The sequence below is a fragment of the Lynx rufus genome, unplaced genomic scaffold, assembly GCF_022079265.1.
Source record: "Lynx rufus isolate CCGP_SWC_20201006 ecotype Redwood Valley unplaced genomic scaffold, mLynRuf1.p SCAF_1, whole genome shotgun sequence".
Lineage (NCBI taxonomy): Eukaryota > Metazoa > Chordata > Mammalia > Carnivora > Felidae > Lynx > Lynx rufus.
Window position 1 is genome coordinate 22,725,946 of NW_025814823.1, and position 26,056 is coordinate 22,752,001.

A 26,056-nucleotide genomic window follows, 5' to 3' on the forward strand; every position below is an offset into this window, starting at 1 on the left:
ATATACTGTATGGTTCCATTTATTTACAGTTCAAAAACAGGAAAAACTAAATTCTCTTATTGTGGATTATATATGGGGAGCTTTTGGAGTGATCATAAGGTTATATTTCTTGACCTGAGTGGTGGTACATGGGTGTGTGCTTTATAATTATTTATAAAACTGCATATATATCTTACGAACTTTTCTGAATATATATTATACCACATAAGAAATAATATATAACAAATATTTTAAAAATTAACTTGATCATTTTATAGATAAGAAAATAGGCCCAGGGAAATTAAATGACCTACAGTCTCTTGACTTTCAATCTGATGTTTTCTCCTATTATTCTTAGTAGCATTTCTCTGCTGTTTATTTACAACCTATCTGCCAGCTATTTTAACTAATCCATTTAAATTTCATCTTGTTGCTTTGAGATAGAGTATCTCAAATTTTCCAAGTGTATTCTCTTATAGAATGAGTTTGGTGGGATAGGGAAGTCAATTATCATTTGCACATGAATTTTTAGTTTTCATTTGTAGAAGGATGCAATATATATGTTCATATAATAAAGTAGATGTTTTGAAAGCTGGTTTTATTTCTTTTTATTTTCAGAAGGAGAAGTCTTTACCTGGGGTCATAATGCTTACAGCCAGCTGGGCAATGGGACAACTAATCATGGTTTAATGCCCTGTCATATTTCTACTAATTTGTCAAACAAACAAGTCACTGAAGTTGCCTGTGGGTCTTACCATTCTTTGGTGCTAACATCTGATGGAGAGGTGAGAATAGTTAGCGTAAATCTCATTGATTTTTTTCAGTAAGATTATATGGATTGTTAACAGCCATCTTGGAAACATGGTCATTTGATTAAAATAACCACCTCCCTCAAATTCAACCTTATTCTTGTTAGCAGTTCATAATCATGGTGGTTACATCATTAAGTGTACCTTTATGTAGTAAGGATTTCTATAACTGCAGAATTTAAAAGGTTGTAATGTTCTTTCTATATTGCTATATACTCAAGGGTTTTATTTGCAAAAAGAAAAGCCCTAAAATGCTGGAAAATATGGCTGAAGCCAAGTAGATATTTTGATAAATATTATATATTTGATGATCATTATTGTTATTTGTACAGATAATACCAATAACCTAATTTTATAAAGTATTGTAAATTTTGTAAGAATGAATTTTACAAAAACTTCTCTATGTTGTGAGAATTTATGGATATCAAGCATTTTGAAAACAAAGATGAGGCATTATGAGTATATGTTAATTTGTAATTGAGATACTTTATAAGTTAATGTGTTTCATTTATTGATCCCCAGGTATTTGCCTGGGGTTATAATAACTCCGGGCAGGTAGGATCTGGATCAACAGCCAATCAGCCAATCCCTCGAAGAGTCACAGGCTGCTTACAGAATAAAGTAGTTGTGAACATAGCATGTGGGCAGATGTGTTCAATGGCAGTGGTGAACACTGGCGAGGTAAGAAAGTTATTTCATATGTTGTTTAGAAAAAAAACCCATTTGCCTGATCGGTGGCGTGTTTCTCACAGCAGAGAGCTTGCTTGCATGTGTCTTTCATGGGACTGAGTCTCTGGTTTTCCCTCAGGTCTATGTCTGGGGTTACAATGGAAACGGGCAGCTTGGACTTGGCAGTAGTGGCAACCAGCCAACCCCCTGTAGAATATCGGCTTTGCAAGGCATTCGTGTCCAGCGGGTACGTCCACAGCGGCTCTGTGTGTGCCTGGTTTTAAGTCTTTCATGGCAAAGATGCCACTGTACACAGTTTTCTTGGCAGATGAAAAGTTTAGCTGCTTGATGTTTTTTTTATTGAACTAAAAACTAAAGCTCTGTTTCCCTGAGTAAAGTTGTAGATGTTCATCAGGAAATTATGTTTCTAGGCCACTCTCATACATAGCTGTTGGAATGTGAATTGTTACAATCTTTTCCAAGGAAACTTTGGCAGCATATATCAAGAGCCTTGAAAATATTCATACCCTTTGTTCTGTAATTTTCTTCCAGGGATATTTAAGGAACAAAAAAGAAAGACACAGGATTAGTGGAGAGATATAGCAAAAGAGGAAGGAAGCAAGGAAGGGAGGGAGGGAGGGAGGGAGGATAAAGAGGGAAAGAAAGAAAAGAAAAAATATCAACTTTAATAAATAACATAAATAATAGATATAGCATAATTTAATCAAATAATAAGTTAGTGATTAAATAAATTATACAAAATCTACATGAATGGAAATGATGCTTACAAAGGATTTTTAATGATATGGAAATAGTGCTATGTGGTGTTACATAAAAATGAAGATACAGACATGGTGCATGGAGACATGGTACATATTTCTGTACTGTATGTGTGTGCGTGTGTGTGTGTGTATATAGAAAAAAATCCTGATCTTGAGATTACTTTCATATTTATACTTTTTTTATGGTATTCCACATTAAACATGTTTTACTTTTACAATAAAAAAGGAAAGTAATTCTTAAAAAATAAAAGTGTATTTCATATTCACTTCACACCCCTTGATCTCTGTGAGCATAATGAATGCCATATGAAAGCTGAATAAACCAGACTCATGTCACTGAAGGAAATCATGTTGATCTTAACGGCCATTTTGACCACATGTGGGCTGAGCTAGTTCTGGAGTAATACGGGTTACCTCATGTTGGTCTCTCTGGGCAGGCTGCCTCTTTATCTTCTTCTTCTTCTTCTTTTTTTTTTTTTTAATATCTTTGATTCTTAACCTATCTTGTGAAAGCATATTTGCAGGCCTAAGTGGATTTGGTTTTCCTCTTTCCAGGTTGCCTGTGGCTATGCGCACACATTAGTGTTAACAGATGAAGGCCAAGTGTATGCTTGGGGTGCAAATTCTTACGGCCAGTTAGGCACTGGCAATAAAAGTAACCAGTCCTATCCTGCACCTGTCGTTGTGGAAAAGGACAGGTAATATGTGCATTTTCAAAACAACTTGCATGTTCTTTAGTGATTAAACAGAACTTGGACGTGATACAGAATTGTGGGGAAACTTACTGCTAATATTAGACTAGTCTTTCACCAGAGCATTCATTCCTCTTTAAAATTGGCTTTTGAACCCTTGGGGAGTTTGTATGTTAAATACTCTACTTTCATTTACCCCTATTTCAGCTACTGTACACAAACAACAAGGACTAAGCCTCCCACAGCTGTTCTACATTATTCCTCTCCCTCACAAATTACCTTTTCCTCCTCCTTGTTTTCTGTTTTACATTAAGAGGAAGTTGATGATGCTTGAGGTTGATTTTCTGTGGCTTAGAAAAACAAAAGTACCTCAGATAGATTATAAAGCCATTCACTCAGCTACGTGTAAAATTTGCCAGTTGAAAGGATAAGACCATCTCATGATTTTAGTTCCCAAGCTATCACTATGAGGCAGAATATAGTGGTTAGAAAATTAAGACTTAGTTTTGCCCACTTGTTTGCAAGGTTGTGTCAAGTAATTAACATATCCAAAATTTTCTTCCAGTTATCCTACTACTTTTGAAAGCCCTTTGAATGTCTCAAACATGGCCATAGCACTGCCTTTTCACTCTTATCTCTTGACACAGTAGTATAGGACAAAAATATTCATTATTGTGTCTGTTAAACCAGGTTTATAATCATTGTAGGAATGAATACTGCTATTTTCATTTTTATTGTACATACTAAGTTTTGTTATATCTGATTTTAAAGTAAGCATATGGATATATAGATTATCTTGCATTTGTATGCAATTCTTTCATATTTTCCTGTTGGAATATTTAACAATAAAAGTGAAGAACCAAATTGTCATTTTCAACCCCCTTGATTTTCATGTGAGTATTTTAAACCTGGCTAATTTTGTTTAACCTATGTTAAATAGGTTTTAAAAAAAACCTATATTTGTTTTTTTCCCCCAAAATCTTAGAATAAGAACCTGGACCTCATAAGGATTGGGGAGAAGGAGAGGGAATGGAGGTCAGGAACTGGTGGGAATGTACTAGATGTGTGCGGCCATGCCATTGCCACCCCCATTTAGGTAGTTCAGAGCTCCTCAGTGAAAAGAGAAGGGACAGTCTTGAGGCTTTGAGCAATCACGAAAATGCTTCAGTTTAGCAAATCGGGTCAGTAGGGACATTTAGTATTTAGACAAACAGTAAAGTGTTAAAGGATCAAATAAAGGATCAAATCAAAACAACATGTTTGTATAGTACTTTGCCATTTTTATGGTGCTGTCACACTTTCTGTAAATTTGAACTCCTCTGTCCCTGGACTTGCCAAATGCACTACTGTCTGCCCACCAGCAGCTTGCCCCACGTTGCTCTGCTGGTCCCTGGTCGTCCCAGGATGAGCACCAGGTCTTCCCACTCCCATCATGCTAGGCCAGAAAGAGTGTAGGACAGCTTGGGGAAGAAGGAAAAAGAGGCAGAAAAGGAGGGCAGGGCAGTTATGTTGAGTGCCAACTCCTTACGTGGTACTTGAGAGTATTGCTTGTTTATTTTAAAAACTTAAGGTTTTAAAAAAACTTAACTTTTTTCAAATTTTGAATTATAAATGCAAAAAAAAAATGGAAATAGCTCCACACTTGCACACTTGCTGTTGTCCATGTAGTCATTATTTGGCTACAGAAATCATGGCTGAATGTTTTGAATGCAATATTCCTACTTTTCTGTTTTCCATGCCTGAATTCGCTGTGGTAACCCCTGAGCTTGCAGGCTCTCCATCACACCAATATTGCGAGGGAGGAATTTGTAAGTCTGCTGGGACTTGTTTTGCACGTACCCACCCTTTTCAGCGACTGAAATTTGCAGATATGTTATGACTTATCTCTCAAGAACTCACTTCTGACTCTTGGGGCCCATTTCAGGGAAGTTTGACTAATTAGAAACAAAAGGATTGAATGTAGGGTGGGGTGGATCTTCAGGTCCTGGTTACCTGTTCACAGAAGTGGAAAGTGAAAATCTGTGTACATTGGATCCTTTGCTTAAACGACAACCCAAGGAAAACCTTTAAAAAATTTTTCCCACAGAGCTCTATGATGAAGAATGCTAATGACATTTGTTAGCAATTTATGTTCACATAAAAGTAATTTTAATGACTAAAGTAATTCTCTTCTCTCTAACCCAGTCATTCCCAATCTTTCTGAAGTCTCAGTACTTTGATTTACCAGCATTTATCTTTGTTCTTAAAGTTCCATAAAAGCATAGTTGAAGTTAAATTGATTTAAAGCTAACTTTGCCTTGAATTTTTGTGAATTTTGTGACACCTTGATAATTGGTAGTATGTTGGCCTCTTACAAAACCAGGCTTGGGAATTACTGCTCTGGATCTTTTTATTATTACTATTTCTTCTCCATTCTTCTTCTGTCTCACAAATTACCTTTTTTCCTCTCCTCATTGTTTTCTGTTTTATATTCTTCCTCACTCTCTGCTTTTTCATTTCTAGTACTTCACAGCCATTAAGCTGCAGTCGTTGGGGATCATTCCATTGAGGTGACACAAAACTCATTTATTATGAATGTCTAGTACTTTTTTTTTTCATTAAGCATGGCTACAAAATAAAATGTGAAATATGCCAGACATTCTGACAGTAAAGTTTAGCTCAGTTTATAGTCATCATCTGTTGCATATTAGACTGGAAAATCTGAGCTTCAGAATTTTGCTTCTTGGTATGAATCAGATTTAAGAACAGATGACCTTAGGCAACAGCTGGATGCGTTGGCAGTTGGTTGGGTCCCAAGCTTAGACTTGAAGGTTCCCTCTAAACTTTCTCCACTCTTGTTCCTGTAGCAGCTGCTGCCGTCAGCCAAGCCCGTGCCCCACCCCTGACTTCCCGTGTGCTGCTAGGTGTTCCAGGTAAACTTCACGAGGCCATGTTAAGGGAAGGCCACTGCTCCACAGCTTTCTGCATCTTGACCCCTGTGCTGTGTCTGTTCCAGCCTTCCTCCACCAAGTAGTGTTCCCTCCTCCTGTAAAGGCAAAGGCTACTTCCTTTCCACGGAGGCTAGTAAAGATATTTCAGAAGTGAATGCAGGAATTAAATTATTTTGGTTTTCTAATGTTGGGTAGTTGAGCCCAGAAGGACACTGTTATGTTCCCATCAGTTACATTTTTCATAGAACATCATCAGGGAAGAGAGAGGCTATCTGTGATTTTAACTGGTTTCCCAGAGTTCCTGCAGCCACTGGTAAACACTTCAGTCACCAGAAGAAACTGTTTTGAGTGTGCACTCTGCTGTAGCTGATTTCATTTACTCACAAGGCTGTGAAAGGATTGCTACCTGGATTCTGCTCTCCTCACTTTTTTTTTTTAAGATGATAAAATAGATGATAAGTGTTTTAAGTACCTTGGCCTCCATAGGCTGCTGTCTGGCCCTCAGCCCTGTGCCCTGCCCCTCGCACCAAGCCATGTAAAATGAAGTGTGTTGCTGCCCTCACATTTGGTGCAATGTGTGAGGGTGGATGGCCTTTTCTTTGAACAGATGCCTTTTCTTTGAACAAATGCACTTATTCCATTTCCTTGCCTTTTCTTTATTGAGAAGGATATGCTTATTGAGAAGCCAGATAGGATTGGCAATATTCCCTGTGTGGGCAAGGAAGATTCTTTTGTAAAAAGCACATATTAGAGGTTTGGGCCCATTCACTGATTTGACCATGCAAATAGGGAAGGTCTCACTGTCTGAATTGATCACTGGAAATATAGTCTCTGTGTGAGGGAGGCTTTGTCACTTAAAATGCCAAGAAGTAGTAAACCTGTTAAGCCTCTACTGCTGGCTACTATTTGTACACCAGACTCTGTGCTTGGTGTTTAACATTTTATCATTTAATTTGTATACATACAAATTAGCTTTATTTGTAATTAATTAGCAATTAGCTTGCAACGTGATGGAACAGAGGTTCGGGAACATTTACGCCGTCACACAGCCTAGTGGTAGAGCTAGGATGTGGCCCCCGGTGTGGTTGACCCCAGCATGCAGGCTCTCCACCGTGGTACAGCATAGCTTCTTGTGTAGTACTCCCATCTTCAAGAGCTAAGAGCTGCCCTTGAATGAATCCCTGAAATGATTGGGACCGCACATGAAAACAGTACACCTCAGCCTTCTGAGGCAAGCCACCACGGCAGTGTTCAGCTTGCATGATGACCATCTTCCCTCCTTGTCTGGGAAACGGCCAATTAAAAGAGGCAGTGGAGGGATGTCTCCACCCTCCAATTGCTAGGCTGTCAATGGGGTCTTCCCATCCCTCAGTCGCTCTATGTTGTTCTGTCCTTCCCAGTTAGTCAATAAAATAACCTAAATATTGTGCTTAATCAGACACCTTACTGGGGAGAGAAAGACACTTGGGGAGAGAGAAATAAGCCAGTGATTTAGCCTGCCAGGAACTTGTAATCTAGCAGAGTAGGTGAGACATACCTCCCTGAGATGTTAAGGGCCAGGCTGGAATGGTGTGGATGGGATGAATGGCAAGAGTGCAGGTGAGCAAGAGACCTCTTCCTCTGGGGCCATTTGAGCTGAGCCTTGGAAGATGGGTAGGATTTCTAAGGCAGAGAGAAAGGAAAGAGCATTTCTGCACAATGACTTTGTGAAGAAAAATGTTGAGGGGCAGTGAGTACATCTGTTTGTTGGAACATAGGGTATGTAGGTAAATGTGATTTGAAAGAGGATTGGATACAGGCGCAAGACAAATTATGAAAGGTCTTGATGTCACACATCTGGATTTTATCTTGTGGGAAGCCACGGAAGGTTTGAGAGTACTGATGAGGATGCTGTTTTCGGAGGATTGTTAACCTGCCAGCCTTGTGTGATCTGGATTGGAAAAGAGAGAGAGTCTAAGGCATGGAGACCACGGAGGCTGTTGCTTTGGAGTCAGATATGGGCTGTGCCTGACCTAGGGTGGTGGCAGATGGGAGAAATTATCAAAGAGAGAATCTATGTTATTTGTCAATTGGATATTCTGAAAAAAGTGAGGAGGGAGAAGTCAAAGATGACTCTGAAGCTCTGAGCCTAAGTCACTGAGGATCTTGGTGCCACTGCCTGCTGTGGGCAAAATCAAGATGGCAATCTCACTTTGGGTAAAATAGTTTACTCTCTTTTGTGAATCTGTACAGTGGCTTATTCTTAGAGGAAGTTAATTATTTCTAAATCAACAACAACAGGGCTTTCTATTAGGAAGTATTCTGAGAACTACCTCCCTGGCAATTGTGAACTTATCAGCAAACTGCTCTCTTGGGCTCTCACAGATAGAGTCCTATGAGTTAGAACTACTGACCTTACTGTTTGCAGAGTGTGGATTGGGGTGGCCCACAGCATGCTGCATCTAACACTAAAATCGGTAAAGTTTTAATGAAAATATTTCTTGATACTGGATCAAGACCTGGGTTAAGCAGCCCAAGTCTTTATCACTGTTTTGTTTGTTTTGGCCTTTACCCTTGGATTGTTTTTGCATTTCACAACGGGACAGTATATATTTTTGTAGGCCTACGGGCTGGAAGTGGTAACAAGTAGATCTTTATTAGTTGTGCCATTGAAGGATAGCTTAAACCTAAATAACTGTTTCGTGCCTGAAAATCTAGATTAAGTCTCGTTTTGTTTTTTAAATCCGTTAAAGTTAAGGGAAGGAGAAATCAACTTGTTTCTTCTCCTGTTTGCCACGTTCACTTGGCATTTATTTGTGAACCTAGAATTATAGAGATTGCGGCCTGCCACTCGGCCCACACGTCAGCTGCCAAGACCCAGGGCGGGCACGTGTACATGTGGGGCCAGTGCCGGGGCCAGTCCGTGATCCTGCCTCACCTCACGCACTTCTCCTGCACCGACGACGTGTTCGCCTGCTTCGCCACTCCTGCTGTCTCTTGGCGCCTCCTGTCCGTGGGTGAGTGGTCTCTGCCCATTTGGGTGAAAACTAGCAAGACAACCCCGGTGATAGTAAAAGGACTTTTTAGGTGCAGAATCATATATTTTCTCGCTAATGGGCTCCTGTGAAAGGAAACTAATTTGATGGATTAATTTTTCTTGAAGGTATCAGAAACCAGGATCACATACTAAATTAAAAGCTATTTCATTTGACTGCTTTTTAGTGTTCCTGAAAAACTATTCTCTTTTATTTTTAGCTAGTCTATTTACTCAAACATTCAAAAATTTCATTGAGGGGGCGGTTTGGGACTTTTTAGTTGTTCTGTCAGGTTTACAAGGAGATGTGTGTGAGGCTCTTACCCTTAATGATTACAGAGACGTGAAAATCTGTATTTAGGGGAAAGAAAGCATCACTCAGCCATTTATTTCGGGTATTTTCCTGAGTGTCACAAGAGCAATGTTGTATTCTGGCCTGTATTTCTACTATGTCTGTCCTTAAGCCTGGAAACATTGGTGTTCCTCTGTAGAACCTGACGACCACCTGACAGTGGCAGAGTCGCTCAAGAGGGAATTTGACAACCCCAGTACAGCAGACCTGAAATTCCTGGTGGACGGAAAGTACATTTATGCACATAAAGTCCTTCTCAAAATTAGGTAAGGAGTCATTTATTTTGAGACTTGAAACAAACATATGATTTTCTAAGTGTTCACAGAACTAGAGGAGGCACTTCAGTAGTTATGAAAATAACGTAAGGCTGATTTCACCCTTGGGAGCACGCATTGCAGCCGGGGAAACACAGGACACGGGAAACGAGAACCACTGGGGCCTGTGGGGGAGAGAGTAAACGGCTACGGGCTTCCTTAGGCACTTTGCGGGTGGTCTGTCCAGCCCGGCATCAGAGCAGCTGGCTGCCACCTGGGCTTCCTGCCCAGGACCCAAGCTTCGTCACTTTCCTTGTCAGTTGTGGGACAGTGAACTTTTAGATGCTTGGGAAAAAGAGAAGGTAAGGCTTTTGCAAGGCAGCAAGGTCTGGGGTAAAATTAACACCGAGATTTTAAAATTCAGATTTATTGAGGCATCATTTTTGAGCAACGAGCTGCATCCATTTGAAGTGTGCAGTTTGAGGAGCTTTGACATATATTTATGCTGTGAAACCACGGCCCTATATCAAGACATAGAACATTCCTGTCGTCCCTCAAAGGTCCCTCATGCATCAGCCCTGGGGCAAGCACTGATTTTCTTTCAGTCACTATAGATTCGTTAGCATTTTCTAGAAATTTATGTTAATGGAATCATATAGTCTGTATTCTTTTGTGCCTGGCTTCCTTCTCTTAGCATAATGATTTTAAAAACCATCATGTTGTTGTGTAACAGATATTTAAATCCTGCTACAATGAATCACAAACTCAGTATGGCATTTTAGTCTCAAGTACGCCTCTTTGGTTGTGCTGTCCAACATTCCTTCACTCCTGCTATAGCTCCTAAACCTTCACAAAAGAGACAGGGGCATTAGTTTGCTAGGGCAGCTGTAACAAAGTGCCATACACTGAGTGGCTTCAACAACAGCTCTGGAGGCAGAAGTCCAAGATCAAGGTATTGGCGGGATGCATTCCTCCCAAGGGAGAATTCATGCCTCTCTCCCAGCTTCTGGTGGCTTGCTGGCAATCTTCGGCATTCCTTAGCTTGGGGCATGATTGACCACTCCAGTCTTTACGTGGGGTTCTCCCTGTGTGCATGTCTCCATCCAAATTCCCCATTTTTATAAGGACACCCGTCATCTTGGATTAATGTCCACCCTGATGACCTCATTTTAACTTGATTACCTCTGTAAAGATCCTTTCTCCAATTATTGTTATATTCTAAGGTTAGGGCACCAGCATATGAATTTTGGGTGGAGGGGCACAATTCAACCCATAGCAGGAGGTAAAGAAACAAAATGACTCAGTTTATGAAAAGAAACCCACCCAATTTCCATAAATGCCGCGCTGCGCACAGGGTGCGGAAATGACACCTCGGAGTCAGCTCCGCTACATCCGGTTTGCATCTGCAGCCTCGTCCAGTAAGTGGTGGTCACTACACTTGCAGCCAGCAGAGGAAGCGAGGGACCAGGATGGGGACACAGAGGTGTGCAGTGTGAGGAGAATCCTGTGCCACGCCGTGTTTCCTTTCTCCTTGTCAGTTCCCCTTGAAGCCCCACAAGGATGTGTCCCTCAGGAGGGTCGTCTGCTCTCGCCCAGAAGCTAGGACCTCACATGCTCCTTTCTTCCTTCATTCAGGTGTGAGCATTTTCGTTCTTCATTGGAAGACAACGAGGATGATATCGTAGAAATGAGTGAGTTTTCGTATCCTGTTTACCGAGCCTTCCTGGAGTACCTGTATACAGACAGCATCAGCCTTTCCCCCGAGGAGGCAGTAGGTAATCGCCACCACTCTCTCCCAAGAGATGGGCACGATGCTGAGTAATGCGCAGGGTGGAAGTGGCCGTGAGGGCGATCGCACACATAGTTCTCTCTGTGTCCAACCCACACTCTTTTCCCTGGTTACTGCTTCATACAGAGGGTGACTTGGTGGATCTCAAACCGTCAGACTGTGGAGCGGGTGCCATTCTTCCGTAACTGCCGTATGTAAGGAATGTGCATGACTGTTCGGCAGCCACACCTGCCGCCCCTGAGATGTCTACGTTAGAAAGAAGATGAAATGCACGTAGTAGTAATAAGCCCTGTGGTCTCCATAACCGGGAATTGCCCTCTAGACGGCTTTGGGACAGAACGCTGTGGGACTTCTGGGGCCTTCTGTCCTGAAGGTAGTGTGGGGCGTTCACTGCACCTCAGGGGTACGGACAGTAAAAAAAAAAAAAAAAAAAAGCCACATAGATCAAACGGGCACAGAGTAACAGACATACTACATTTCAGTTCATAGCTGTTGGCAATATTGTTAGCTGGTGGCACAGAGAATTAAGGAATTCCTTAAGGAACTAAAGAAACAGCTCAGCCTTCAGATTTTTAAGTTAAATATTCCTTTTACATGTATAAATCCAGTATCGGTTTTTACCAGATCAGCATTTAATTTTCCTCAGGTAAACAAACATCTGATTTCTGGAGTTTTACAGTTTTCCTCCCTTTCTTCCACAAATGATTTAGTGCCTATGCCCAGCATGTGCCACAGCTCCTTTCAGTGTCTGTGCAGGAGATAGACCAGGGCCTTGCCCCTGGGGGCTTGTGTTCAGATGAGGGAGACCAGCCCTAAACAAGCAAATATGGAAGGCCTCCGTGAGGAAGTAGAGGGAGCAGAGAGCGGGGGAAAGCAAGAGGGAACAGCCGCACAGATACCTGAGGGAAGAGCCTTCTGGGAAACAGTGAGTGCAGAGGTCTGAGACAGGCACAGATTTGTAGAGGAAGAGGAAGAAGGCCAGGGCAGGTGGAGTGAAGTGAGACTCAGTGCGGTAAGAATTAGGTCAGGCAACGGGATGTGGGCAAGAGCATGACTACCCTTGGGGGCCACAGTGAAGAGCTTGAGTTTTAATCTTGGTGTGGTGGAAAGCCTTGGAAGGTTTTGAGCGTGAAGCTTGTGTTATTTAGGATTTGCTTTAACAACAACATTTTAAAAACTGGGGTTTAAAGGAGCCAGTGCAGGGCATCCCTGCGTGTGGCCCGCGCTCATAGTCCAGGACCGCATTTGCATTACTGGCAGGATGGAGGAAGGGACGATGACGAAGGGGCAAAGGGAAAATCCTAGTGTCTCTTAAGGAAGGGTCCTGGAAGTGCTACAGGAGAGGCTGGGGGAAGTGGTAGAGGAAGAAAGGGAGAACAGGTCTGTGTGCTGGTGGGGCTGAGGCACAGCAGCTTCCATGACAGGAGTGATGTGTTTTAAAAGATAGTCATTATGACGGTTCAGGTATAAGGTGATGATGATACCCTGGATTAGGGTGGCATAGCGGCAGAGGTGTTGAAAGAGATCCTATTCTGGATGTATTTTAAAAATGGGGCTGATGGCACGTCGGGGTGTGCGGAAAACAGAAGTAACGACTGCTCTAAGCTGTTTGGCTGAGCCGGTGGGTTCATGGAAGTAGCATTCAAGACGATGAGGAAGATGGAGAGCAACAGGTTTTGCCCTTGAGTTTGAGCAGGCAAAGGAGTTTTGAGTTGCTTACTAGCCATCTGCACTGGAAGGGCAGGCCTGCCATCTTTCTATACCCACTGCCAGCTACACCCTGCATCACAAGGGATGTGTGGGCACCCCAGCCCGCATGGCCAAGCTCCATTCACCTAGGCCACCGCTGGGGCTGGGCATCTGCACATTGGTGGCATGGTCAGGAAGGGAGCAAATGTCCACATAAGTGGCCTCAGGGCCCACTAGGTAGGGAATTCCAGAGTCCCCTGTAACCAAAGTGTGGTCTAGGAGTGGATGCCTGGCTCTTGGCCATTGTGGTGAGGACTGTGCCTGGAGGAGGTGCAGATCTGGGCTGTTTTGAGCAGGGGCTCAGGGCAGGATCTTTTCTAAAGGGCAGTTCAGGAGAACACATTTATGTGATTCTGCAGTTCGGAGTGTGGACTAGAGATAGGAATTTGGGGTTGCCAAGAACTGACCAAAAACAAATGAGCCATCACAGGTCTCAAGATTTCAGAAGATTTCAGTATCCTCCACTGGGCCATGGGCCTTGCCGCTGTAATTTTGGTAGTATTGGTCAGGTTACGATGAAAACAAGTTTGCACCCGGCCCTCCTACATACGCAAGAGGCAGTGGCAGATGGATGCAAAAACGGTTGATGTTTTAAGATTGATGAAATCCCACCTCTTTGTCTCTTAGGCCCCTGGGAAGCACTTTGCAGGTTAGCTTGATGTAGATGTGATGATTTTCTGGCAGAGGATTCAGCTAACCTTTTGATCAGATGACAACCCAGACTGGATGTAGAGCTAGTGAGTGTACCTCTCTGAGCGTGGGGCGTGCTGGTCTCGGGATGCTTCATCCTGTTCATGCCAGGGCAGGAGGCCTCGCACAGTGTTTCTAGCCAAGCCTTGTATCCAGACACAGCTCCTTTCATAAGTATTTTCACAAAGTGTTCCTAGCATTCTGAATGCTAATTAACAAATCCCCTGATGGAGATTTAGATAGCCATATCCTTAACTTATTGTGTTAATCACTCCGTCGTGAATTATGTGAAAGTAGGTGACAGATAATATAACGGGACTCATCAGTATTTACAGGTGGTATTTTAAACTGAGGGGCAGGGTTGGTGCTGGAAGTCACTTAGGGAAATAAGTGAAATTAGAATCTGAGGATTGAACCCTGGGACACTCAAAACATTTGGAAGTTAGGAAGAACGGCCGAGCCAAGAGACTGAAGAGAATTACGGAGAAGAAAAACATAAGTAACACAGAGTTTCAAGAAGAGAAGCATCACCAGCCACATCAAATTCTGTGTAAATGTTGAGTAGGACAAACCAGACAACAGCCCCTTCGATTTGGCTCCATGGAAGCATTCGTGACATCCGGGAATGGAGGGGATGGGATTCTGCTGGAATGGCTTAGCGGGAGAAGGGGAAGGGAGAAAATGGAGACAGCAAACAGAGAGGATGTTCCCCAGGTTTACAGAGAAATGGGGGAGACTGATGGGAGACAGACACGTGTCCGTGTGCTGATGGAAATGACCCAGGAGAATAAGTGACAGTGTGGGGTTGGCCTTTACAGGAGAAATATGAAAGCCATTTTCACTGTGTGTCTGCTTTTCCACAGCTACTTGTTTGTGTATTGTATTCGCTCAGTTCGCACATCAACAATCATTGCTTGAAGGGTTGAGTGAGTTTAATGGGGATGCTTGTAATCACTCCCCCTAATAAACATCTCTTCCTGCCAGGATTGCTGGATTTGGCTACCTTTTATAGAGAAAATCGTTTGAAAAAGCTCTGCCAACAAACTATCAAGCAAGGAATCTGTGAGGAGAATGCCATTGCCCTGCTTTCAGCTGCTGTGAAGTATGATGCTCAGGTAAGAAAAGCACCCTTTCAACTAGCTGACCTTGTGGAAAGAATGGTAGGTGTTTAGTTCATAAACTAAAATAAACAAGTAAACCAACTAAAAGTACCAGAAAAAGTGACCATTTGTATAACGTTAGGGTGGAGCTCCAAGGAAGAAGCCCTAAATAAAGGAAAGGCTTGACAGGGGCACCTGGGTGGCTCAGTCAGTTGAGTGTCTGACTTCGGCTCAGGTCATGATCTCGTAGTTTGTGAGTTCGAGCCCCGTGTCAAGCTCTGTGCTGACAGCTCAGAGCCTGGAGCCTGCTTCGGATTCTGTGTCCCCCTCTCTCTGCTCCTCCCCTGCTCACATGCTGTCTCTCTCTCAAAAGTAAGTAAAGATTTAAAAAAAATTTTTTTTTTTTAAAAAAATTTTTTTTTTTCAACGTTTATTTATTTTGAGACAGAGAGAGACAGAGCATGAACAGGGGAGGGGCAGAGAGAGAGGGAAACACAGAATCGGAAACAGGCTCCAGGCTCTGAGCCATCAGCCCAGAGCCCGACGCGGGGCTCGAACTCACGGACCGCGAGATCGTGACCTGGCTGAAGTCAGACGCTTAACCGACTGCGCCACCCAGGCGCCCCAAAAAAATTTTTTTTTTAAAAGGAAAAGATTGATAGGTCTGATTTCAGAAAGAAAAACATATCTAGACATCAGAAATTACCACCGAGAAAATTAAAAAGTTGATGCAGTGGGGAAAATATTTGCAGCATATGGTGAAGCACATTTACCATAGTTAACATATAGTTCTTAGAAAACAAAAAGAAAATATTAGCAGTTTGATGGAAGTAAAATGGACCAAAGAACAAAATGGATTTATGAATAAATGAAAAATATAAATGAAACTAAGGTATAATTTTTCACTTGTGAAACTGGGGAATATATTCTTAGAGATAATGCAGGCGCAGAATATTATGTGTTCTCCTGAACAGCTGCTAAGGGTGTGCATTGGGGCAGTCATTGTGGAGGCACTTGGTACCAAATGTATTGAAAGCTTTAAAGGTGTACTTCTTTAAGGAATCCACTTGTAGGAATTTGTCCTAAGGAAGTACTCGTGGATTCAGACAGATTTAGTTTCAAAGGCTAATTGTACTGCAACACTGCTTATAATTTTGAAAAATTAGAAAAAGACAACATGAACAGTAGAGGTTTCTTTAAACTGTAGAATGTTTATACTATGAAACTATGCAGCAACTCAAAATGCATTAATTGAAAAATGAACATTTTTAAAAGCATCAATTTAAAAAAAATTTTTTTAAAGCAGTTTTTAAAAAGACTGACATTCATTATCTACATAGAAAAAAAGAGACTGAAAAATATACTCAAAGGTCATCTTTGGTGGAATTATGGATGATTTTTATTTCCTATCTTTGCTTGTTTTTTTCTGAACTTTCTACAGTGACTGTGTATTGTTTTGACAATAAAGAAAGGAAAGAAAACCTGTCTTAGAGCTAAATCTTTAGGAAGCAGCCCATTCTTCTTGGAGTCGATTTCCTTTTGTTATAAGGATATCCTCTCTGGTCAAAAAACAGGAACATTTTAGTGGTGGGCAAAAAAAAGTTTGTAACTTCTTTTCTGCTTATTAAAGAAAATTTGGAAGATACAAAAAAGTATGAGGAAGGAGATGACTCATCAAACCAGAGAACATTAACATTTTCATACAGCTGCTTCTGTTTTTTTCGTTACATGATGTATATTTCTCTAAACACTAGATTTTCTTTTTTCCCTTAACATTTAAAAAAAATCTTACCCACCTTGAAACATTGATATTAAAAGCATAGTGAATGTCTTTCATTAACATAATAATATATTGGGCACTTACAACATGCAGAACACTTCATGGCTAGGCCAAACTCTTCGCTAGTTTGTGCAAGTCATGGTGATAATACTGGAGGCTGGCGCCTAATCTCCAGTGATGAGGCCGTGGGCACACAGTGTTTCTGCCAGGACTAGGCTTCATTTTCAAGACTTTTTCAGATTCCATATTTATGTCAATTATTTGTATGGTTACCTTCCAGCCTTCTGTTTCCTAGAAAGTAAGCTCCTTGAGGAAAGGCAGAGGCTTTGTTTTGCTCACAATCATAGACCTAATGCCTTAGGGTAGTACCTAACATATAGTAGAAACTCTTTTCATCTAGAAACATTTCAGCTCCTAGGGGAATATAAAAGGGGAGTATTTTAACAAATACTGACAGTGGAATGAACAATACAAATACTGTCACTAGAGAAAGGTACGTAGTGCCTATTTCTGAGAATAAAAAATCTGATTCTTTGCACTGGCTGGTATGGAGGAACTTGAATATTTTACTCTGTTATTTAAATGTTTACAAGCATAGATTCACATTAGCTGTACAGTTTTATAACTATTCTTTAGGTATTGCTGTACCAACAGTTCTTCCTATTGGCTTTCAAATGCTTGTCCCTTCCTATGTGTCTTGGGAATTTTCATGCTGTGTTGCATTGCATTGGGATATACAAATTTATTAAAGCATTTTTTGTTTTTGTTCCTAGGATTTAGAAGAATTCTGCTTCAGGTTTTGCATAAATCATTTGACTGTAGTAACACAAACTTCAGGCTTTGCAGAAATGGACCATGATCTTCTGAAGAACTTTATCAGCAAAGCAAGCAGAGTTGGAGCCTTTAAAAATTGATCCTCATCTGCAAGAAAGAATTTTTGGTATTTCCATTTTCCCTGCAAAAGCCGGAGGATGACTTTTCCTTAATTGACTGAATACTTACGTTCTGTCAAAAGAAGGTGGTGGTCAGTCTGCCCTGTGCTGAAGTCTGAAGTTTACTGTACAAGGCATTCCGTGCTCTGATCAGATGTGACTAAGGTCAAGGGAAAAGAAATTAAAATGTCTTATTTACCATTTCCTCTTTCACGTCCCTTAAGTTGGACATTTTTGGTACATTGGTCTAAGTATGCTATCCTGGCCAAATTTCTGTTCTTAACAGACTGATATCACATAGAGAGCTGGACAGTACATTGTCAGCATCCAGAATGGTGCGTTGCATACATAGGCACTCCATTTATTACAAATCTTACGTATGCCCTGAAAACAGCTTTATTTGTGGAATACTGGATGAAGGTATAACAAATTGCACAAAAACAAATTTGAGACAGCCCATCACTATTGAGGTTCATATTCTTCTGGTACCTGGTTCTAAGTAATAGTGGCTAACTTAGAGCATTAATTAGAATTCACAAACAGCCTTGACAATTTAATTGTCAAAGTCCCAAGGGCTAATTTTAATTTTCTATTTACTCTGAGTCATTAATTTCTCATACGGGATTACTGAATATGAAGTACTGTCTTTGAATGAATGTTATTTCTGGGCTCATCTGCCTTACATAATTGCATAATGTCTTTTCTTTTTGTGTTGAGAGATTTGCCTGTGTATGTAAAAATGATTATGTGTTTTTCTTGTAGTGGAGTTTTATGTCACTGTAAAACAGTTCTCTTAACCTGGCACAGAATAATTATAAAGTACTAGCTGAAAAGGAACTCATACTTACATTTCATGGACAGCATTAAGAAGAATGAGATAAATTTATACTTTTTCGGTCAAAACAAGTTACCCAACTGCAAAAGAAAAACTGGAACGGGATGTAGGCTGTAGTGTCAGATTCCTCTAACATGGGTTTCACAATATGGTATGTATTTCACAATATGATATTATGTAAAGAAAACTCTTTTGGAATTAGAAACCTTGTTCTGATGCTGAACTATTTGATAATAAAGTGCTTATTTGTAGATAATAGAACAATTGTGTTTTTTTTAATCCCTAATAAGCAGCAAAATTATATCAACTTTATATCTCTTACATTTATACAAATCCATTTGATTAAGCTTATTTTTGGAAGTAGTTACTCAGATAACCTATCATAGCAAAGCCCACCCTAAAACATAAATGGCATATAAACAACATAATTACTGCTCATATTATTGCCTCTGACTACTCTTTATTGGTGAGGTCACTTTTTAATCCTTAGTTTCTCTTGGCTTATCTGTTTTTGCAGACCTTATCTGGTAGAGGCAAAGTGGCCTTGACCTCTAGTTCTTAATCAGAATCCTGTTTTGGGAATTATATAGTCTTATTCAGTTATTTGTTATTTGAAGTTAGCCATATATACCATTTGTTTTCATTGTTTGTTAGATTTGCTGTTTTATTTATCAAAGAAACATTCACACCTGGTTATTATCCACAGCTGTCAGTTTAGGCATTTAGACAACCGCAGCCTGCATTGCTGACTTCTCCTCCTCACCTTCCAATGCTAGCTGGAACGGACCAATGCCTTTACATCTTCACAAGGTCTTCCGAAACCTTCTCTTCCTTTCTTGCCTATTTCTGACAGGGTCTTAAGCTTCTTTCTTATATGAAGTCATTTCATGTAAAAACTGGAACACTCAAAGGGAACAGATGAGTTTACTGAGGTATGAAAAAATGGCCTGCCTTTTACCAAACTCCACAATGGGTCAGTAGCCCATGCTGCCACGGTACAAGTTATTAAGAAGGGCTGCATGGATTTTTACCCAGATTTTCTAAGCTCTGTTATGTGTAGGTTTGTGCTGCTATATCTCTCAGTTCTTATCTCTTTGTACAACAGAACAATCTATGGAACTTTTACCAAAGATTCTAATTCAGTATATTTGAAGTTTCCCAAGTAATCCTGATATTGAGCCAAGTATGAGAATCACCGTTTAACCCTTAAAATCTGGGATTCCAAAGAAGGGGCTCATAGACCAGTTTGAGAGATGACGGATGAGTCCCATGGATACATCTCTGAAAAAAACAGAGCTTTCTCTCTCATCCTGGAGGATAGGCTTGCCATCAACACTCCTATACAGAGGATAACACTTTCTTTCCTTTATTTCTAACAGATGAGTGTAGAGCCCCAGAAACCTTGCTGTTCAGTTAGGGATATGTGAGGGAAAAGGGACATTTTCTATAACGACACTACATCATAAATTAATGGATCCTTCATTTTACAGAAGTTAATCTTAGATTTTCTTTCCCTATGTTCTGTTTCCTCTCTGCTCACACAAGAAGTTCAGTGAGTTAGTGCTTCCAGCATAATTCCAATACACCTTACACAGAGAAAGGTTAAGATTTTACAAGAATATGGTCATTTGCGAACAGAGGTTTGTGAAGATATCATTTAAAGCTTTTTAAGAGTAAAGGTTAATGTACTGACCTGAGTCATTTTTCAGCTGAGACCTGAAAAATTGCCAGTCATTATGGACCAGACTTGATTTTTATTTAGAGGCAGGATTCCTGACCAGTGATAATGAAAAGCAAACAACAAAAACTATATAGTCTTGTCTGTTTTTTGGTCTTATTAGCCTTCCCCATGCTATTATTACAACAGACGGGCTGGGAAAACTGTAAAGAAAAATGATAAATCATACCTGTTACTTTCAATTCAGTCTTTGTCAAAGCATAAAAACGTAAACCATACTGATTTTCTTTCACTAAATGCAGTTAAAATCATGATGTTTTCTATTGAGAAAGTAAGTGATGTTAGTCTGTGGAATAAACGTAACTTTCATATTAAATTGTCATTATTTTATATTTCAATGCTAGTATATAAGCATACTCCCAAAATAACAGACACAAAAAAAGATTTATGAGAATATCCAGGTTCATACTAAGATTGTTTTAAATCCCAGACACTGTCAGCATTACCAAGATATATTTCTATGTAAGACACTATACTTGTGGTAGAAATATGCTATTTCTAAAGGTAAGGTTTCCTGTTGTCCCATAAAATACATATTTAGTCCAAAGGAAAATTCTACTGAATGAATTGTTACCAATACCATGTACACTGTCACAAAAATGAAAAACAAAAATATGCTTTGAGAGGCAAGTTTCTATGAAATCATCCAGATGGTACTAGAACTACAACATATAGGTTCTTCCTCCCCACCGTTTGCACCAAGAAACTGTAATGAGAAATAAATCAGTAAATGAATTTGAATTTGTTCTTTTTATTCTAAAGAGTTTTTATTATTAGAATGCTAGATCCCTGGGGCACCTGGGTGGCGCAGTCGGTTAAGCGTCCGACTTCAGCCAGGTCACGATCTCGCGGTCCGTGAGTTCGAGCCCCGCGTCGGGCTCTGGGCTGATGGCTCAGAGCCTGGAGCCTGTTTCCGATTCTGTGTCTCCCTCTCTCTCTGCCCCTCCCCCGTTCATGCTCTGTCTCTCTCTGTCCCAAAAATAAATAAACGTTGAAAAAAAAAAATTAAAAAAAAAAAAAGAATGCTAGATCCCTGGAAGTGATCAATTTTCTACCATCCAGACTAAAAACTTTTAGCATCCTAAAGGCTGCTTTTTGCTTTGACCTAAGAGATGCATTTCATGTAAGATCCCAAAATAAATACAGTCCATTGAGGTGTGATTGCCTTTCTTCCTTCAGGAACAAACATGTTGCTGTTCTAGAAGGAGAGAATTCCACTTTCCACCCTGTTTTTGAGAAATCATATTACTGAAATTCAAGATAATCCCTTATCTGAAACCCTTGGTATGAGATACATGTCGTCCCGTTTTTGGAGTTTAGTACCTATACCACCTAATATGTAATACCTGAGTAGGGCCTAGGTTAGATTCCCAAAATCAACGTATTAATATTTTTTTGTAGTGAAACAAGAGTATTCCTACTAAGTAGGATAAAAGGCTGTAAATAGCTCTATGCCAGTTTAGACACGTTTGACGTCACGTGACTTTTGCCACCAAACAAACGCACAGACCGCTTGGGTTTTTAAGCCTTTTGGATCTCAGAATTGCAGGAAAAGACTGTGGACCTGTGAGACACAAATAGGATGTTTGGGAGGAAAGGCCTTTAACATACACTTTGCATTAGATGACGAGAGATTCTTGCTTTTACTCCTCTTACGACTGTCCATTTTTCTATGACGCCTTATTGTTCGTCAAACACACAGGCGTATTCCCATCTCGGCGCACTGGCTTTTCCACTGGGTGTCTTCCCATCGTTGCATGACTTACTCCCTCACCTCCTGGCAGGCTTTGCTCAAATACCACCTCAGTGAGTCTTTCCCTGACCACCTATTTCCCTAGCACTCCCTGCTATGTTTTTCTGCACAATGTATTTGTTTATTCACTTCCTCTCTTTCCCTGAAACTACAATTAGAAGGTAAACTCCACAGAGATGGGGATCTTAGCTTTATTTACCCATTGCTGTATCTCTTGCATTTAGAACTGTGCCTGGAATATGGTGGGTACTGAGTACATGACCTATTAAAAGAGGAAGGGAATATTATTTGTTTCCATATACTTGGAAAAATATGCAAATATACATTCTCTTTTTTTTCTTTTTTGACCACGTATGAGTTTCTTTTAGGTGCTAGAGCTATAAGAGCAGCCAGGCTGATGCTTCCCATTTGCAGAGGGAGTTTGATGCAGGGATGAGTAGACAGGCAATAGGTAGGTCAAACAAGACGATTTCCAATGGTGATAAATGCTGTTACGCTCTTGGAGGACAGTGACACAATACAGAGTAAGGATTTTTAGCTTGTGTGGTCGAGGGAAGGCCTGTGAGCTGAGCCATGAAAGACAGGAAGGAATCACCTGTGCAAAATTCTGGGGGAAGTGCACTCCAGGCAGAAGGAACAGCAAATAGAAAAGCCAGGGTTGATATTAGGAGAGAAAAGGTCAGTGTGGCTGAAGCACAAGGAGCAGGAGAAAGTAGCAGAGGAGGAGGAAGAGCAAGTGAATGGGGCCATGCCACAGGCTGTGACAAGGACTGTCAATACTTGAATAACAATGTAAATGAATTTCTATTTTAAAGGGATCAATTTTGCTCTTTATAAAGGATAGAAAGGGAACAAGGAGACCAGTTAGAAGTTTAAAACCATGGTCTCGACAAAAGTTGATAAATGACTCTTAAGATTTTGACTTGACCAAGTAAGTGGTTAGTAAAATGGGGAAAGACCGAGGTAGAAACAAGGTATCTTGATTTAATTTTGGTTTATGTTTTGAGAATTCGGGGAGTCCCACTGCCTGAGGGCTTTGACCTCCACAAAGAGGTCACGCTGGATAAATAAATTTGGGAATCATCAGCATAGGAAGCCAATGGAAGGTTAACAATGGACAAGGCACTAGGAGAGAAGCCAGATAGAGAAGAGAACATTAGTGCACTTGATACAAAGAACACATCAGACCATGAAGACTCTTAACAACTAATTTATTTTAAAATAAACTATTAATTGTAGAAAATAGTAACAAAGCAATTTTAAATGTACAGTTTTAACCAATACAAAAAAGCAATAAAGCAATACCTGAAGCCTTATGTAAGTAATCTCAATATATGATCTCTGAAGTTCCTAAAACTCTGGCACTAACTCTAACGTAAACCTTTATTAGCTAAAGACCCAGAAATATGGTAGCCCTTGACCTAAAAGCTAACTGATTTGTATGATGTTCATGCAGAAACTAATGAGGAAATGGGAGAAAGCTTTCTAGTGCCTTTGTTATCAAGATAACAAGTTTGAAACTTAACCGAGCACAAAATAAAATGTCATTTTCTAACAAATAAGACCAGAATTCTTTTTAAAAAGAATTCTGGGTAGACAAAGTGATTTTTCCTAAAAGCTAGCTGATGCTACCTTAAATATCACCTAATTTAAATTATACCATCTCTAAATAAGTTAATCACACAAGATAGTTTAAATACACCTTTAGGTGCTGGGGGGGGGAGCGCCTCTTTTTCTAATGTAGCTGTTTTAAGTTGAAGCTTTTGCACAAAATCAGATAGAAACATGAATGCCTAACCCAAAGACCTTTGATTACTTGCAATTTTGGAGTAGAAATGATGTGGCTTTGAATATGCCAGTGTTAGACCATACTGACTTAAAAAAAAAAAAAAAAGATAAATAGACAATTGCCAGCTCAAAAGATACATGGAAGACATGTACAATTCCCGAGAAAACACACCCCTTCCCAAGTTTAGGAGGGCAGAATAATTGCTGAGATGCAATTAAACAAACCTCTAAGAAAGAAAAATTAAGGCTCCTATAGTTAACAGTCTGTGGAGTAAAATTATTTTAGGTCTTGATTCTTCGGACCCAGAAACATTAGAAAGTGCACTTGGGATATCCTGTCTTAGGGCCCTCTATGGCAAAGCTCTAGCTGAACACTTTATTTTCCAAGTACTAGATGGGTACTTCCTGAATTTGGGGTTCTGAATGGTTTATAAAAACCAAGAGTACTATTAATAACCCTCACTTTAAAGCAGGAGTTGGATGGAGAAAAGGATCAATAAATTCTTACAAGTCCTGAGGTATGAAATCTGTATCAGTAGTATGACAACATCATTTGTTTATACTCTGCTTTCTGCTTGTATTTTAAAACTAAAATTTATAAAACAAGCACACAGTACATCAAATTCCATTAGTAAACTAAAATCTAATGTGTAAAAATTAGTAATTTTGTTTTTCTAGTTTCTAATATCTGTTTTAGCAGAAGAGTTCAGGATCACTTGGGTGAGGGGGAAGTAGTCAGCCAAATTGCATTTGGAAGACAGGACACATATTCTAAGGGCGTTCATGTTAAATTAAAAAATATATAAATATAAATTAATAAAATAATAGCAAACATCACATATATGCCACAAGAAAAGACAAAGTACTCAAATAGGCCTGGGTTGCTGGGATGCCCCTCCCAGGGCATCCTTGCCATTTGTAGAGCACAGCAATTATATTTTGGAAATGAAAACATCTGCTACAACTTTCTAAATGGCAGTATTTACACAAGATTTTCAATCTTGTGCAATAACAATGTATATTCTACTGACTACGACGTTGCAAGTGGCTTAGGAATCCCCTGCACGCACAGGCAAGCCCATCTGCACACTCGAGATCCAATATCCGTAAAAAGAGCTGAAGATCATATCCAATGTGGCCGTAAACAGAACCTGGGAGAGTCACACAGTCTGCTCTGTGAGAGACAATGCGGCCACAGGTGTATACGGTGCCCAGTGAGGTCATGGGATCCTCATTTTTCTTCCCTGTTTGAGGTATCCATGCTATCGTTCATTTTTTGCTTCTGCATTCGTGTTCGGGTAGATGCTGGAAAAAGGATGCAGAAATGTTAACAGCACTGATGGTGCTGGATGCGTTGACAAAGGGCTGCCATAAACGTTAGGCTTGTGCCAAATCGATGGAGTTCAGGGCCTGGCAAAGCAGTGGTTTCCAAAATTTTATCATATAATTTCTATCAGTACATTTTTTTCCCAAGTATGTACCACCAAAATATGTATGGTGTGTGTGTATACCATCTATGTTTGTAGATAAGTTATAAAACACACACAGCCCAAATATCAAAAACAGAGGAGATAAAAACAGATTCTAGTATTTTCTCTATGTACCAAGAGGTGGTCTCGCATACTTGCAGGCGTGCCCAGCTCTGCAGACCACCGCTCCAGAGATGCTGAGGCTGGGTTTGGCCCTGTGGCCCAGCCGAATGCCGGCCTGGCCGAGAATGATCTGTTGGAGTGAGTGGTATTCGTCACCAAGCAAGTAATTCCCTTGTGCTTGCAGATACCTCGAAAAGACGTCAGCTGGCAGCTCATTTAATTTGGACATGAACATTTTAAAAGTACGGTATTAGTTACAACACAGCCAAAACCAGAAAACTTCTTTTAAGTTATTTAAAAATTCTTAACTTGATTTTTGTGGTGGGCAGAAGCTCTTCATAAAGAGGAAACAAATTCGCATTTGGAAAAGAAAGAAAATACGAATTCTCAGTCTTCCCCCTCTCGGCAATCTAGCACTGTCTGATGGTCTTCTTTGAATGCAATTCAAGTCTTTGAGGAAAACTGAAGAATTCCTTAGCCTTAGGGGTTAACATTCCTGCTGCTTCTCCCCAATTTTCCAGCCTCAGAAAGGTCCTGAACTCTAGCCTGGCACTGAGAATTCACCATCACAGCTGAGTGTGCCACTGGAAAATGTACTGACAACAGCAACTGAACTCTTCTCTAAGGAAATATGTGTGTTTTTACAGCTTTCTGCTCCTTTTAAAATGCGTATTTGTGAGCTTCCAAATGCCTCCAAATGTTTTCAAAGCTTCATTTTGGTCATAAACTTCATGTCTATTTTCACATAATGAGGGGAAATGCCACAACTACTTAAAAGTTAAAATAGGTGTGTGTCAGTTGATGTAAAATACAAAAAAGATTTATTTATA

General features: G+C 40.3%; 2 protein-coding genes across 10 annotated transcripts in view; one reads left to right on the forward strand and one right to left on the reverse strand.

The window, feature by feature from the left end:
• RCBTB2 (RCC1 and BTB domain containing protein 2) overlaps nucleotides 1-18,613 on the forward strand; it is a 49,948-nt gene extending 31,335 nt beyond the window's left edge. For 4 of the 6 annotated variants that reach the window (XM_047079711.1, XM_047079732.1, XM_047079738.1 and 1 more), the window contains 10 exons: nucleotides 598-764; nucleotides 1,311-1,469; nucleotides 1,597-1,704; nucleotides 2,795-2,937; nucleotides 5,778-5,843; nucleotides 8,667-8,857; nucleotides 9,366-9,492; nucleotides 11,116-11,255; nucleotides 14,693-14,823; nucleotides 17,362-18,613. In XM_047079711.1, coding sequence (XP_046935667.1) covers nucleotides 598-764; nucleotides 1,311-1,469; nucleotides 1,597-1,704; nucleotides 2,795-2,937; nucleotides 5,778-5,843; nucleotides 8,667-8,857; nucleotides 9,366-9,492; nucleotides 11,116-11,255; nucleotides 14,693-14,823; nucleotides 17,362-17,502 — 1,373 coding nt within the window. In that variant the 3' untranslated portion in view covers nucleotides 17,503-18,613. Of the gene's footprint in view, nucleotides 1-597; nucleotides 765-1,310; nucleotides 1,470-1,596; nucleotides 1,705-2,794; nucleotides 2,938-5,777; nucleotides 5,844-8,666; nucleotides 8,858-9,365; nucleotides 9,493-11,115; nucleotides 11,256-14,692; nucleotides 14,824-17,361 lie in introns of those variants that run through there. The other 2 variants (XM_047079727.1, XM_047079740.1) reach the window with 2 other exon arrangements.
• The window catches only part of RB1 (RB transcriptional corepressor 1), a 178,997-nt gene continuing 171,156 nt past the window's right edge, over nucleotides 18,216-26,056 (reverse strand). Inside the window, exon 27 of one of the 4 annotated variants that reach the window (XM_047079672.1) lies at nucleotides 18,216-20,236. In XM_047079672.1, the coding sequence (XP_046935628.1) occupies nucleotides 20,214-20,236 (23 nt within the window). In that variant the 3' untranslated portion in view covers nucleotides 18,216-20,213. Of the gene's footprint in view, nucleotides 20,237-21,077; nucleotides 24,940-26,056 lie in introns of those variants that run through there. The other 3 variants (XM_047079691.1, XM_047079663.1, XM_047079701.1) reach the window with 3 other exon arrangements.